At 41.0% G+C, this 13,763-nt stretch overlaps 1 protein-coding gene and 1 non-coding gene across 3 annotated transcripts in view; both read left to right on the top strand.

The window, feature by feature from the left end:
• Window positions 1-13,626, top strand: part of Abhd3 (abhydrolase domain containing 3, phospholipase) — a 48,263-nt gene extending 34,637 nt beyond the window's left edge. Inside the window, exons 5-9 of one of the 2 annotated variants that reach the window (XM_059246279.1) lie at window positions 1,557-1,669; window positions 6,663-6,836; window positions 9,276-9,324; window positions 9,403-9,568; window positions 12,804-13,626. In XM_059246279.1, coding sequence (XP_059102262.1) covers window positions 1,557-1,669; window positions 6,663-6,836; window positions 9,276-9,324; window positions 9,403-9,568; window positions 12,804-12,982 — 681 coding nt within the window. In that variant the 3' untranslated portion in view covers window positions 12,983-13,626. The remainder of the gene's footprint in view (window positions 1-1,556; window positions 1,670-6,662; window positions 6,837-9,275; window positions 9,325-9,402; window positions 9,569-12,803) is intronic. The other variant, XM_059246280.1, reaches the window with a different exon arrangement.
• LOC131896234 (U2 spliceosomal RNA) lies at window positions 4,211-4,403 on the top strand. The gene has a single exon (XR_009375396.1). It is a non-coding gene; the product is annotated as a U2 spliceosomal RNA (small nuclear RNA).
• Window positions 13,627-13,763: the final 137 nt, after the last annotated feature.

Below are 13,763 nucleotides of genomic sequence, written 5' to 3'. Positions count from 1 at the left end.
TAATGTGGGCAGTTCAGTAGGAACTGGACATGGGATGGGTATGATTTTAAAACAGATCACACTGTAGAGATGAATTGAAGAACACAATTAGTCCTGTTATAAGAACTACTTTTTTTTTTTTTCCGAGACAGGGTTTCTCTGTGTAGCTTTGCGCCTTTCCTGGAACTCACTTGGTAGTCCAGGCTGGCCTGGAACTCATAGAGATCCACCTGCCTCTGCCTCCCAAGTGCTGGGATTAAAGGCGTGCGCCACCACTGCCCGGCCAAGAACTACTCCTTTTGGTAGGCATAGCCACACAAGAATCAGAGTTGCGTTAAATAGAATCATTAAGTGATTGGATACAGATCACTAGGCCTTGAGTGAGGAACTGTAAAATTAAATATTCTAAGTTCCAGATAGAAAACTAAAATCTTAGGAGGCCTGATTCAGTATTAGAAGCTACACTGCACAGCTGGGACTAAATGGATACAGTATCATAATAGAAAATATTTAATAAGTCAGACTTTATATTGCATTGTCTAGATAAAGGCAGTGTTTAGAAACCTCACTTCTTCATTGGGCGGACAGCTCTCAGGTGGAGGAAACAGTTCCCTGGTGAGAAACTGGTGGCAGTTTAGCTCCCTCCCCCAGACAGGGTCTCGCTGTGTAGCCCAGGCTGGCCTGGGACTCACAGAGAGCCACTAAATGTGCCTTCTACATGCTAGGATTAAAGACATGTGCCACCATGCCCAGCATGCCCTGGAATTTAACCTTCTATAGCATTATTAGAAAGTCTTGTTTGCTTGCTTGGCTTTTTATTTTTTAAATAAAGAATTATTTTGCCTTTTAGGGAGCATACATAATTTTTCTATATAATGTACTTCCCTGTATTTGCTCACATGTCTGTGTGTTTGCACCTGATTTAATTGAAGGTGTTTACACGGGGCTGGTCCCACTCATACCAAGCTTTCCTTCCACATTCAAGGTCTTTTTCTTAGTGCTACCAGATCATGTTGATTTTAAGTGACAGATGTGTTAGAAGATATGAACATATTATTATTAATAATATGTACAAGCCAAAATTATTTTGTTGTTGTTGCTGTTTTTGTTTTTTGAGACAGAGTTTCTCTCTGTAAGCCTAGCTATCCTGGAACTCACTCTGTAGACCAGGCTGGCCTCGAACTCAGAGATCTACCTGCCTCTGCTTCCTGAGTGCTGGGATTAAAGGGGTGCACCGTGTCTGCCGCTGCAGCCACCACCCACACCCACCTCTTGAAAGGTTTTTTTTTTAATATTTATGACTTTTTGCTTGTTTGTTTGTTTGTTTTTGGTTTTGGGTTTTTGTTTGTTGGTTTTTTCGAGACAGGGTTTCTCTGTGTAGCTTTGAAGCCTTTCCTGGATCTCACTCTGTAGACCAGGCGGGACTCAAACTCACAGAGATCCGCCTGCCTCTGCCTCCCGAGTGCTGGGATTAAAGGCCACCACCACCCAGCCTTGCTTGTTTTTTTTTTTTAACTAAACATTTCTACTCTGTACAAATCATTCTGCTCATATTTTAACAATGGTCTCTTGTCCAGACACCACGGACTTACTGCTGTGCGAACACTGAAGACTTGGAGACAGTCATCCAGCATGTCCACAGCCTGTACCCTTTGGCCCCGTTTCTGGCAGCAGGCGTCTCAATGGGAGGGTAAGGACTTTTCTTTCTACATGTGGAGAGGGGAGCAGGCCTCAAGGCTGGCGCTCTCTCTCTCTCTCTCTCTCTCTCTCTCTCTCTCTCTCTCTCTCTCTCTGTCTTTGTCTCTATCTCTCTCTCTCTCTCTCTTTCTCTCTCTCTTGGGACTTCCGGCAAAGGGAACAGTCCTCACAGCTCTCTCTAGGAGGACTACAAACTAGCTCAACACTTGACTCCGAATGTTTGAGTCTCTCACTTGTGGCTGAAGGAAGGCAGGAAGGAATCAGCTCAGACAAATTTCAGTATTTTCCTGGCTTCTGTAATGCAAAAGTACAGTGAGTCCTTTTGGAGAGCAATCAAATAAACTTAATTTTGTTAATGTCCCACTCCAGATGCTGTTAAGCTAAGATGGCTTGTGCACTTACCCTTCCATTGGGGTTTATTTGGGACTTTTTGAAGATTTGTTTATGTATTTTGTGTTTGTCTGTGTGTATATATGCCCATGCTGGGGGTGGGTGCCTGAGAAGGCCAGAAGATGGCATTGGACCCCTGCAGCTGGAGTTACAAGTGTTTGTGAGCAGCTCTGAGTGCTGGAGGCTGAGCTCAGGTCCTCTGGGAAGACAGCAAGGGCTTCATGGTGGAGCATCTCCAGCCCCTTTTTGGAACTCTCTCTTGCCACACTTAGATTTGAGTGATACCTGACACTAATAACTGGTTGTGTGTGTGTGTGTGTGTGTGTGTGTGTGTGTGTGTGTGTGTGTGTGTGTGTGTAGATAGAGAAAGTGAGCTTAAAGAAATCTAAAAGTTATTATCTAGTATTTTCCTGGACTTTAGACCCCCTAACCATTGTCCAAACTTATTTTTTAATTTAATTAATTTATTTTTTTGTAGTGCTGGGGATTGAAGCTAGGATCAATGCATGTTAGGCAGACACTTTACCACTGAGCCCCATACCTCTACCCCAAGCTATTGTATTTCATTTTTCTAAAAATGAAAAATTCTCTTTTGCAAGACTTTGTTTTTCCTATCTGCAGAATAAATTATTAATTTATATATATATATATATTATATATATATAACTATAGACATCTGCCTCTACCAAACCCTATAAGATTAATGCTAATTATCTCCTTTTCATTGGAATATTTTACCATACATATATTTTATTCTACATTTTGGTACTTAGGCACACTAAATGACCATTTGTCTTTATTTTAAAAGCTGATTATGGGGGGCTGGAGAGATGTCTCGGCAATTAAGAACACATGCTCTTCTTAAGAGCCCAGGTTCAGTCCCAGCACCCAGATAGTAGCTCACAGCCATCTCTATGTAACTCCAGTTCCAAGGGATCCTACGTGAGCTCTTGTGGCCTGCACGGGCACTGCACATACATGGTTCACAGACATTATGCAGGCAATCACTTACATACATAAAATAGAATTAAATTGCTCTTTTTTTCACCTTTTTAAAAGCCAGTCAACATTGAAAATAGAATTTTTTTTTTTTAGCTTTATTCTGGATGTGTCTACCATCTCAATTTTCAGAACATCTTCAGAGAGTGTACATGCTGGAAAGCGAAAGGTAGACATGGACAACAGGCCCTGCTGAGTAGGCGCTGACCAGAGCTTTTTAGATTCTGATAGAGAATCCATCCCTTACATTAGCATGGAAGGTCTGACTTGACCCAGTAAAGAAGGAACTCTCTGACTCAGCATGGAAACAAGCAGAGACTCCAGGTTGTGCTTAATGGACATATTTTAGCCTCTTTCCTTCAGCCACAGAGTGAACCTGAAAAGACAGAGTGAAGGCTGAACTTTTTCCCTTAATCATATAAATCCATGACTTTTTTTCAAAGCAAGCCCTTACATAAAGAGGCCCCAATTGTCAATTCAGAAGCTCCTGGGAAAGGCCTATTCATCCAGCATTGAAGCCTCAGTGCCCAAAGGCCGGGTCTGACCATTAGATTAGCTTTTCCAGCTGGCCGAATATTAATGTCTTGTGAATTATTTGAAGGAGTCACACCTTCTAGTTGCCTAGCACTGTGACACGTTCCCAAGTGGGTGCACTTTCTTTCTTTCCTTCTTTCTTTTTTGAGATGCAGCTGACAAAAGCAGAGTCTAAGCAAGAGTTTTATGCCCAGTGAGCCATGGACTGGGGTCATCCCAGTGCCCGCAATGCCTGAGGCCAAGTGTGGGCTTTGAGCCAGAACTGAGTTAAGTCAAGAAACTCTGCAGCTCTAGACCCAGATTCTGCTCTCCCAGTGAGTTGGTAAATACTTTTTAAATGAATAGAAAATTCCAAACACATGAAATGGAAAATAAGAATATTTCCTGCATACAGTCATGCCTCAGCTTCAGTAATTATCAGCTCGTGGGTAATCTTGTTTCATCAATATCACCCACTTGTCCAGTTCATTCCCAACTCCAGTTACTATTAACCAAACCTCACAATCATTTTATTATTATTTCAGATGGTACTAAGTAGATCACATATTTAAAACATGGGAGGCCCTGGGTTCAGTTCCTAGCTTCTCAGAATAATAAATCAATTGGTTGAATCACTTCTTGGCCTTTTGGCTGTGAGCCAGTAAGTGTGGACTCTGTTCTTCTCACCTTAGTGTCTGATGAAGCTCGTACCGCAGGACAATAGATAAGTGGATTTTGGAGCAAGGAGAGGGGATGGAATCTTGCTTTTTCTACACAGTGCATCAGCTTTGTATCACAGCACCTCCTGGAGTGGAGCACACAGAAGAAAGTCATTATATTAATATTTCAGTTGGTAGCTCTAAATGGAACACCTGTGTCTTTTTTAAAAAAGGCCCAGTACTCTTACATACCTGAACAAGATTAGCAGTATTCTTAAGCATCAGTGAGTATTGAGTGTTCACGTTTTCCCAATTGTGTCTGCTATTTAATTATATAGTTTGAAATACAGATGCCAAATAAAATCCATTCTTTGGTGTTTAAATCCTTTCATCCATGAGTTCTTTCTCCATCTAGACCCCCTGTAGTGTTTGCCCCCCCCCCCACTGGTGAGCAAATGGGGGCCTTCTTTCCATGTAAAAATGACCTTTTGAGGTAGCATCTTGACATTCTATCACTCCTGAATTGCCTCTAAAGATTTGGCTGTGCCTGTTTCAGGGTCTTTCTGCTTTAGATCCTTTCCAGCTGTTCTGGTTTGTGTACTTTACCAGCCTCTAGCCACTGTCTGACCTCTAGCTGAAGTGTCAAGTTACTATATGAGAACACTAGGATGCTTCAAATGGATTAGTGACCACAGCTCTGTGTGTAAGTCATATAGTCATTATAAAAGGTCATTTTCAAATCGCATGTGATGGAACAGATCTGTATTTCTAGCATTCCTGGAGGCTGAGGCAGGAGGGTTACAAGTCCCAAGCCAGCCTCAGCTAAAAACAGTGAAATACAGTCTCAAAAAAAAAAAAAAAAAAAAAAGCAATTGGTTTCGGAACTGGTAAGACAACTCAGTAGCCAAGGGCACTTGCTGCCATGCATGAGGACCTGAGTTTTATCCTGGGATCTACACAGAAGGAAGGAACTGACTCCCTCAAATTGTTCTCTGGCCTCCACAAACTTGCTATAGAGTGTACATACATGTACACACACACTAAATAAATGTTATTTTAAAAATTTTTCAAAAAAAATTATTTTCAAAAGCCAGATGTCCACTTTTCATACAAATTTCCTGCCCTTAAGCTGGGCAGTGGTGGCCCACACCTTTAATCCCAGCACTTGGCAAGCAGAGCAATTGGATCTCTATGAGTTCAAGACTAGCCCGATCTACAAGTGAGTTTCAGGACAGCGAGGCCTACACAGAGAACCCCTGTCTCAAAAAACAAAAAAAACAAACAAACAAAAATTTCCTGTCCTTGTAAACCATTTGAGTTGTAAAAGGTAACGAGGAAGTATTTTATCCATTCTCCTACTTCAGAGCCTAGTCTGTTGAAGAAGCTATGTACGGAGGATATAATGGGAGGTGGAGTTAGGGCATTACCCTTCTTAGTTTGAGCCATTGAGCGCTAACTCAAACTCAACTCTTGTCCCTCTTATCCAAATAGAACTTGGCTAGAATTGAAGAAATTGATAGAATAAAAGAAATAGAGGAAGGAAGAGAAGTTCAATAACTTTAGGGGCCAAATGCTCTGCCACAGCTCAGAAAGTCTAACAGTAGACTGTAGAGTGCTTTGGAGACTCGCCATGGGATGCAAGATGCATAGGCACACAGGGTGACTGACCACCCAGACCAGTAGACTCGGGAGCTCAGGACGGGAGGTCCAGACACCAGTAGTTCACGTAGTCCCTGGTGATCCCAGTGCCCAGCTGCGTTTGGGAACCACTTGGTAAATATCTTTTATGCTCTTATGGTTTGATTTACTCCATAAAAGGAAACATAGGAATAAATTGTCTCACTCATAGTTTGGTCAAATGCAGAGTAAGTAAGTAAGTATATGGGCCAGGCATGGGGCTGCACACTTTATCCTCCAAGGACTCAAGAGGCAGAAATGGGAGATTGCATGACCCTGTTTCAGGAAGGAAAAAAAATACTTTTATACAAATATGAACATGGGCAGGTGAAATGTCCTGAGTTCGACCCCCTGGGCCCACATGATGGGAGGTGAGAACTGACTCTGGCAGGTTGTCCTCTGACCTCCATTCATACACGGGCATGTGCACGTGCACAGATAAATGTAAAAAGTTCCAGAGACTATGACTATGAGGAAGGAACAAAGAAACCCTTCCAGTGTGCAGGACTTCAGCAGTGGTCACGGGTGATGGCACAGACCGGCTCTTGGGAGGCTAAGGCAGTCCAGGTAATCCTACAGAGTTGAGTGTTCAAGGTCATTCTGGGCTGCCTGAGGTCTTATCTCAAAAAGAAAAAGAGACTAAGCATTGGTTACTTGCTGGTATCTGCCTTGTCCTGTGATGTGTATGGTTAGAAAGGGACTTTTGAGAGACGTAGCCAGTCAAAATCTTGTTTCTTGCCATTTTAGAATGCTGCTTCTAAATTACTTGGGTAAAATTGGGTCCAAAACTCCTTTGATGGCAGCCGCAACATTTTCAGTTGGCTGGAATACTTTCGCCTGTTCAGAGTCATTGGAGAAACCACTAAATTGGCTGCTTTTTAATTACTACCTGACAACTTGCCTCCAGTCTTCGGTTAAGAAGTAAGTCACATTTAAAGCCTTTTCTTACCGAACAGTTTAGATTACATGACTCAGCAGTATGAAATTTTAGAGTATAACACTACCAGTATATGTGTATTTGTTTATACAATAAATTTATTACTGTACTAAGATATTCTCTACATTATGAATGCATACCAAAAATTATAAGGTAAAAATATAGACAAAAGTCATAATGCATCTGGGTGGTGGTGGTGTACACCTTTAATCCCAGCATTTGAGAGGCAGAGACAGTTGGACCTCTGTGAGTTTGAGGCCAGCCTGTTCTACAAAGTGAGTTCCGGGACAGCGAGGGCTGTTACACAGAGAAACCCTGTCTTGAAAACCAAAAAAAAAAAAAAAAAGACAGAATGCATTCTTTCTGTTTGTACTCCCACCCTGCATTGAAGGTTGCTATTCTCAATTATTCTGAAAACTACAACATTAGTGCAGAGTGTTTGGTGATACGTTTGGTTGTTTCCTTAAATTTTCTGGTTGTTAGCCTTTTCCAAACCTAATTCTTTCTCAGGTAATGTGTTAAGAATGTCCTGTGTAGCTAGGTGTGGTGGCTCACCCCTTTGATCCCAGCACTCAGGAGGCAGAGGCAGGCATATCTCTGAGTTCAAGGCCAACCTGATCTAAATAGTGAGCTGCAGGACAGTTTGAGCTGCATAGAGAGACTCTGTCTCAAAAAAAAAAAAAGGAAGCAGTGTCCCATGTTTGTAGCTGAAAGTTTTCCTGTGTCCCCTGGCCCGTGGTCAGGACAAATCTCTCTCACCCACCATCCCACAGCTGCTCCGACCCAAATAAACACACACAGGCTTATATTATTTTTAAATTACGACTATGACAGGCTTCTTGCTAGCTAGTTCTTACATCTTAAATTAACCCATTTCTATAAATCTATACATTCCCACAAAGCTTGTGGCTATCACATCTTGCTTCTCATGGCGGCGGCTGACAGTGTCTCCTCTGCTCTGTCTCTCTCCTTCCTCTCTATCTGTTTGGATTTTCCGCCTGCCTCTAAGCTGCCTTGCCATAAGCCAAACAGCTTTATTTATCAACCAATCAGAGCAACATATTTTCACAGTATACAGAAAGACATTCCCCATCACATGTTGAATAATATAGCTCCTTAAGCATGTTCTTACAAGTGTGGTGTGTTTTAGAAATGGGAGAATGTGAGCTGGCAGGATGGCTTGGTGGGTAAAGGTACCTGCCACCAAGCCTGACAACCAGAGTTCAAACCCTATGACTCATGGTGAAGGAGAGAACAGATTCCCTACACACACACACACACATACACACACATACACACACACACACACACACACACACACACACACACACACTCACTGTGGCATACACACATGAACACAAATTAAATGATATTTTTTAATTTTAAGAAAATGTATTCAAAACAAGAAAGAAATAGAATACAGTTCTATTTCTGTCTAATATATTTATAGCTCATGGTTCTCATATTTTCAAAATAATGTCTTTGCATCTGTTTTTCTGGAATTGTTCATCTTCTAACAGTGAAAACCTGCATGGTAGCACAGAGCATCAAGATGTTTCTGTTTTATTCCTTTAATGGCCGTTACTATTTGTTTGTTTGTTCAGCGCTGGGGACTGAGTCCACGATCTCAAACATGCTGGGTACATACTCAACCTCTACAGCCCCAACTATAGCCCTACCATGCATTTTAAAATGAATTGACAAATATAAACATGACTTAATGATTTAATGCTGAAAGTACCACAAAATCATTGTGTCATTATTATAGCAGTGCTAACTATCACTGGTCATTGAAATGGGAACAGTAGCAAGAAAAATGAAGAATCATTTGGATTAAAGTATTAATTGAGGACCTAAGGATGTAGCTCAGTGTTACAACATATGGGCGTCGTGTTCCAGGTGCTAAATTCAATCTCTGTCACTGCCAAAAGATGGCTATATATTGATCATCCTGGTGAGAAAATGGGAAACTTCGCCAAAACTGTTCTCTAACCAAAACATGTGCACCATAGTGTGTGTGTGTGTGTGTGTGTGTGTGTGTGTGTGTGTGTGTGTGAGAGAGAGAGAGAGAGAGAGAGAGAGAGAGAGAGAGAGAGAGAGAGAGAGAGAGAGATTAGGCAAACTTAAAATATTTTCATTACACTTTTATTAACTTACTTCATGTGGGCAGTATGCTCTGTAGGTCAGAGAACAGTCTGTGTTGTCTGTGTAAAGAAATTGTCTTTCTACCATGTGGGCAGAATTGAACTCAGGCCATCAGGCTTGACAGCATGTATCTTTACCCACTGAGCCATTTCACTGGTCCAGCAGATAATATTTTAGTACCCTGTGCTAGGCTGTTTAATTACCTGCTCTTATATATTTTAGATATGACTGAAGTAGAAGTGATCTTAATTTGTAGTTTGAAATTTTTTTTGTTTCAGGCACCAGCATATGTTTGTCAAACAAATTGACATGGACCAGGTCATGAAGGTAAGGGGTAGCTTTTCCTAATATTTTTATTTCCTTTTGTGACTCCAAGAGTAGATTCAGTCTGGATTTGCTTTTCAGGCTAAGTCTATTAGAGAATTTGATAAACGATTCACCTCAGTCATGTTTGGATACCGAACAATTGATGATTATTACATGGATGCCAGTCCAAACCGCAGACTGAAGTCCGTGGGAATCCCAGTGTTGTGCCTGAATGCTGTGGATGATGTTTTCTCCCCCAGCCATGGTAAGAACACCATCTGTCTACACACTTTGGTGTGAATTAACTTTTTTTTTTCAAAGACTTATCTTTTAGTTTTATTTCTGTGTATATCTGTGAGTATATGCCATGTGTGTGTCAGTGGCCGTGGAGGCCAGAAGAGGGCAACAGATGCCCTGGAGCTGGAGTTACAGATTGTTGTGAGCCACCAGACACAGGTGCTGGGAACTGAACCTGGATCCTCTGGGAGAGCAACAACTACCGAGTCATCTCCCCGTTCCCTGGGTTAGTTTTTAAAATGGTGTTCTTTTCAAGAAACTATGATAATAAAAATATAACAGTTATACAGTGTCTTCTATTATGATTTTTTTTAATTAAAATGCTTCCTGGCGTGGAGCTCCACGCCTATAATCCCAGCGTTTTAGACACTGAAGCAAGAAGAAGAAATGAGTTTGAGGCTGGCCTGAACTTTAACAAGCTGAAGAGCAGCCTGGGCCAGGAAGACATTATCTCAAAACATAAAAACCAGCAAACAAAAGTTAGCTTTATAACTTAGGATCAAAGTATTTCAGACCACAGGGTCAGTGTTTTCAGGATCCTGTCTGCTGTCAGAGACTCAGGCCCAGTTAGAACTGATTGTGTGTTCTCGAGTGTATATAACCTTTGGTTCCTCTCAAATGCAAGGCCTTTAAACAGACGATGCTCCAGCATCTTTGCCTGGGGAACACTGGCATTGTCTGCCCTTTTTCCTGGAGTTCCAAAATAAAAGGAGTTGAGTTTTTCTTCCCCTTTAACGTGGAAGAGGACTTGAGACTTTAGAAACACAGTGTCCTTGAGTATTTCAATGCTGGAAGCAAATTTGTTACAAAAGTGTATTTCTAAAGGAAAACAGTCTAGTTTTTTTTCTCCTGGATACAGTAAGGAAGAAAATTATTCCAAAATTAACTTTCATACTCTCTTAATTTAAGAATAGCAATTGGGCAGGAGAGATGGCCCTGTGGTTGGGAGCATGTATTACTCTTGTTGAGGACCCTGGTTCAGTTCCCAGCACCTATATCAGGCAACTCAGTCACCTGTAACTCCAGATCTAGCACCACCTTCTGGCCTCCACAGGCTCTTCACTCATGTGTACATATCCTGTCCTACACATACATAATTTAAAGTAATAAAAATAAATCTTAAAAAGAAGCCTCCTGATTTAAAATAAATAAAAAAGAACAGCAGTAAGCATACATGTTTGTTTATTGAAAGTAATCTTACAAACTTCAGTATCAGAAGGCTTGACCTCTAATTGTTGTGTGAGGGTTGAAGGATGGTTATTATTTTGCTGTCAACACAGGATGTCATTGTGTAGCCCAGGCTTTTCTGGAACTCTTGATCCTCCTGCCTCCACCCCCATGTTCTGGAATGTCAGGTGTGAGCCACCATGCCTGACTCAAAAAAATCTTCTTAAATCAGTTTTTAAACTTTAATGTGTTTGGGTGTTTTGCTTGTGTGTCTGGACCTGGTACCCACAGAGGCCAGAAGAGGAAGTCATAGTTCCTGGAGCTAGAGTTACAGATGATTGTGAGCTGCCACATGGGAGCTGGGAATCAAACGTGGGTCCTCTAGAAGATCAACCAGTGCTCTTAACCACTAAGTCATCTTTCTAGGACCTTAAGAAAAAAATCTTTTAAACATTTTCTCCAAATACTTAATTAAAAACATTTATTTGGGGCTGGGCTGGAGCTCAATGTAGGGTCCTTACCTGGCACATTTGGGGCCCCGAGTTCAGTCACCACTAAACAGCATAATTACCCAGATCCCAAACCTAACACATGCATTGTAAAGTTTTAGAACATCCCAACATACACAAATATTTTAAATCACACATCATTTCTCCGGGAGGTCGAATTTTCTAGAGGTGATTTTCAATAGCTAGCACTTTGGGCCTTTAGTTATAGATGAGAAAATGAAACTGGCTGGTAGTATCTATTACAAGGTTGCTTCCCATAATTCCACTAGATAAGGTCTGATGTTTCTCCACCCATTCTTATCCTTTGCTGCCTCAGCTACAAACAAGAGATCCCAACATTTAACCTGACACACTAGGGTGAAGTTTGAACTCAATTATTTTCCATTTTTTTCCCAGGCCTTTAAAATAGTCTTACCACATACTGGGCAATTGTCTGCAGCCTGAGGGAACAGGCGGCCGCCATCATTCACATGACTGCAGTGTGGTGGAGCCTTTGTTCTGATATGACTGTAGCAGTCAGGGTTAGACACTCAGAGTGCTGGGGTGGAGCCCAGTGGGTGAGCTTAGGTTGAGCACTCACGAGGTCCCCGGTTAGTCTTTGGGGCATGCGCCCATGCACTTGTGGACATGTGCGTGTGTACACACACACACACACACACACACACACACACATACACACACACTCACACACTTTATTTTTTCACTGTCTGAACTCTAAAGCCTAGGAGAAAAAAGAAAATAACTTTAATTCATGCCCTTGAAGTTTCTGCTCAAAGTTAACTGGATAGAGGGTGTGTAAACACTGCTGTTACTAGTGAATTACTGTGTTTTGCTTCAGAGCTCTATTTTCCAATTAAGTTTCTCTTTTCTGTTGAGTATAAACAGAAAATCAGAAAGATAGAAAAAAATAATTACCCTGTTTTAAATGTCTCAGCAACAGAAGGTACACTCATTACTATTAGCCAGAATTTTATTTCTTTTTGTTTTTGATATCTTTATAACTTTTGCTTTTACTGTATATATCACATTTGGGATTTTAAGTCCTTTATACAGTTACCAGTCATGTTTAGAAATCTAGATTCACATATAATCAAAATTACACAGGATGGATTTACAACTCTCACAAAGGTTAGCTTAGTTTTAATTTCCGAGTCAGCTCTGGCACTGCCATGAGGGTCCCAGAGAGCCAACGCAGTCTCTCAGGAGGACACAAGCACCTCGGCAGCTGAGCCATCTCACAGCCGAGAAACAGCCTGTGTGTTTAGGTTATATAAAATCTTAGATTGATTCTTTTAAAAATAATGATCTAGTACAAGACTACAAATAGAGATTATTTTAAGAATATAGATGATTGGTATAAATTAGTCAAACTCATTCCATTTATTTGTTTAATGATGTTCTTACTGATTAGAAATGATAAAGTATACTTTTCCTAATGAAAAATGTTAATGACCTCTCTCTCTCCCCCCCCCCACCTCTTTACCACCAACCACCACCACCCCCATCTTACTGCTTCAATTCCTCAAGCTATCCCAATAGAAACTGCTAAGCAAAACCCTAATGTCGCTCTGGTCCTTACTTCTTATGGAGGCCATATTGGTTTTCTGGAGGGAATCTGGCCTAGGCAATGCACTTACATGGATCGAGTCTTCAAGCAGTTTGTGCAGGCCATGGTTGAGCATGGACATGAACTCTCCGACATGTAGCTCTTGGGTGCGTGAAGTCTGAGCCACCATTGTTAAAGCACCTCAGCCTAATGCACAAACGTCAACTACTGAGGGTGAAGCTGATAAGCAGCAGAAGATGGAAAGAGGTCCAGTGATGTGCAAAACTACTTCCTAGGGAAACAAAACAACTTTGTAGCAAGAAACTAAAGATAGTTTAGATTGTAACTGTCATAGATCTTATTTTTACTCTGCCTTACCAAGTATGACCTTAAATTAAGTAGTCCTTACAAACAGGAATTGCACTTAACCAAAACTATTGTGTAAAAGATTTTAATTCCTCAGGGTTTTAATTTAGGCTAGTATTTTTAGATCACTCAGTTCAGTGACTTACTAGTACTTTAATAACTGTTGAGAGATTTTCATGACTTGAATGTAAGTTATAAGAGGGGCATTCATGATAACACGACATTGAGGAAGGGTGAACAGCAGTGCACTGAGTGTTGTTCTGACTTGAAAGGGCAGATGCAGCAATGTTAGCCTGACTCCTGTACCTGCTCTTTTATTCTGATAATATTGAATTAGGGCTGACTTATGTTTTATAATTATCATTTACATGCTTATTTTTAAAATAGTACATGTGCAAACGTATATCATTATATTAAAATAAATTCTATCATTTTAAATTGTTTCTCTGTGAGTTTTTAATCTACAAAAGTAGAGCCCTTTTGGGTATGGTAGCACACAGCTTTAATCTCAGCACTCAGGAGCCACAAGCAGGTGGATTACAGTGAGTGTGAGGCCAGCCGAGATTGTAGTGAGC

This window comes from Peromyscus eremicus, chromosome 19, assembly GCF_949786415.1.
Source record: "Peromyscus eremicus chromosome 19, PerEre_H2_v1, whole genome shotgun sequence".
NCBI classification, from domain to species: Eukaryota; Metazoa; Chordata; class Mammalia; order Rodentia; family Cricetidae; genus Peromyscus; species Peromyscus eremicus.
Note: the sequence above shows the minus strand (reverse complement) of the source record. Positions and strands in the feature narration are given on the sequence as shown.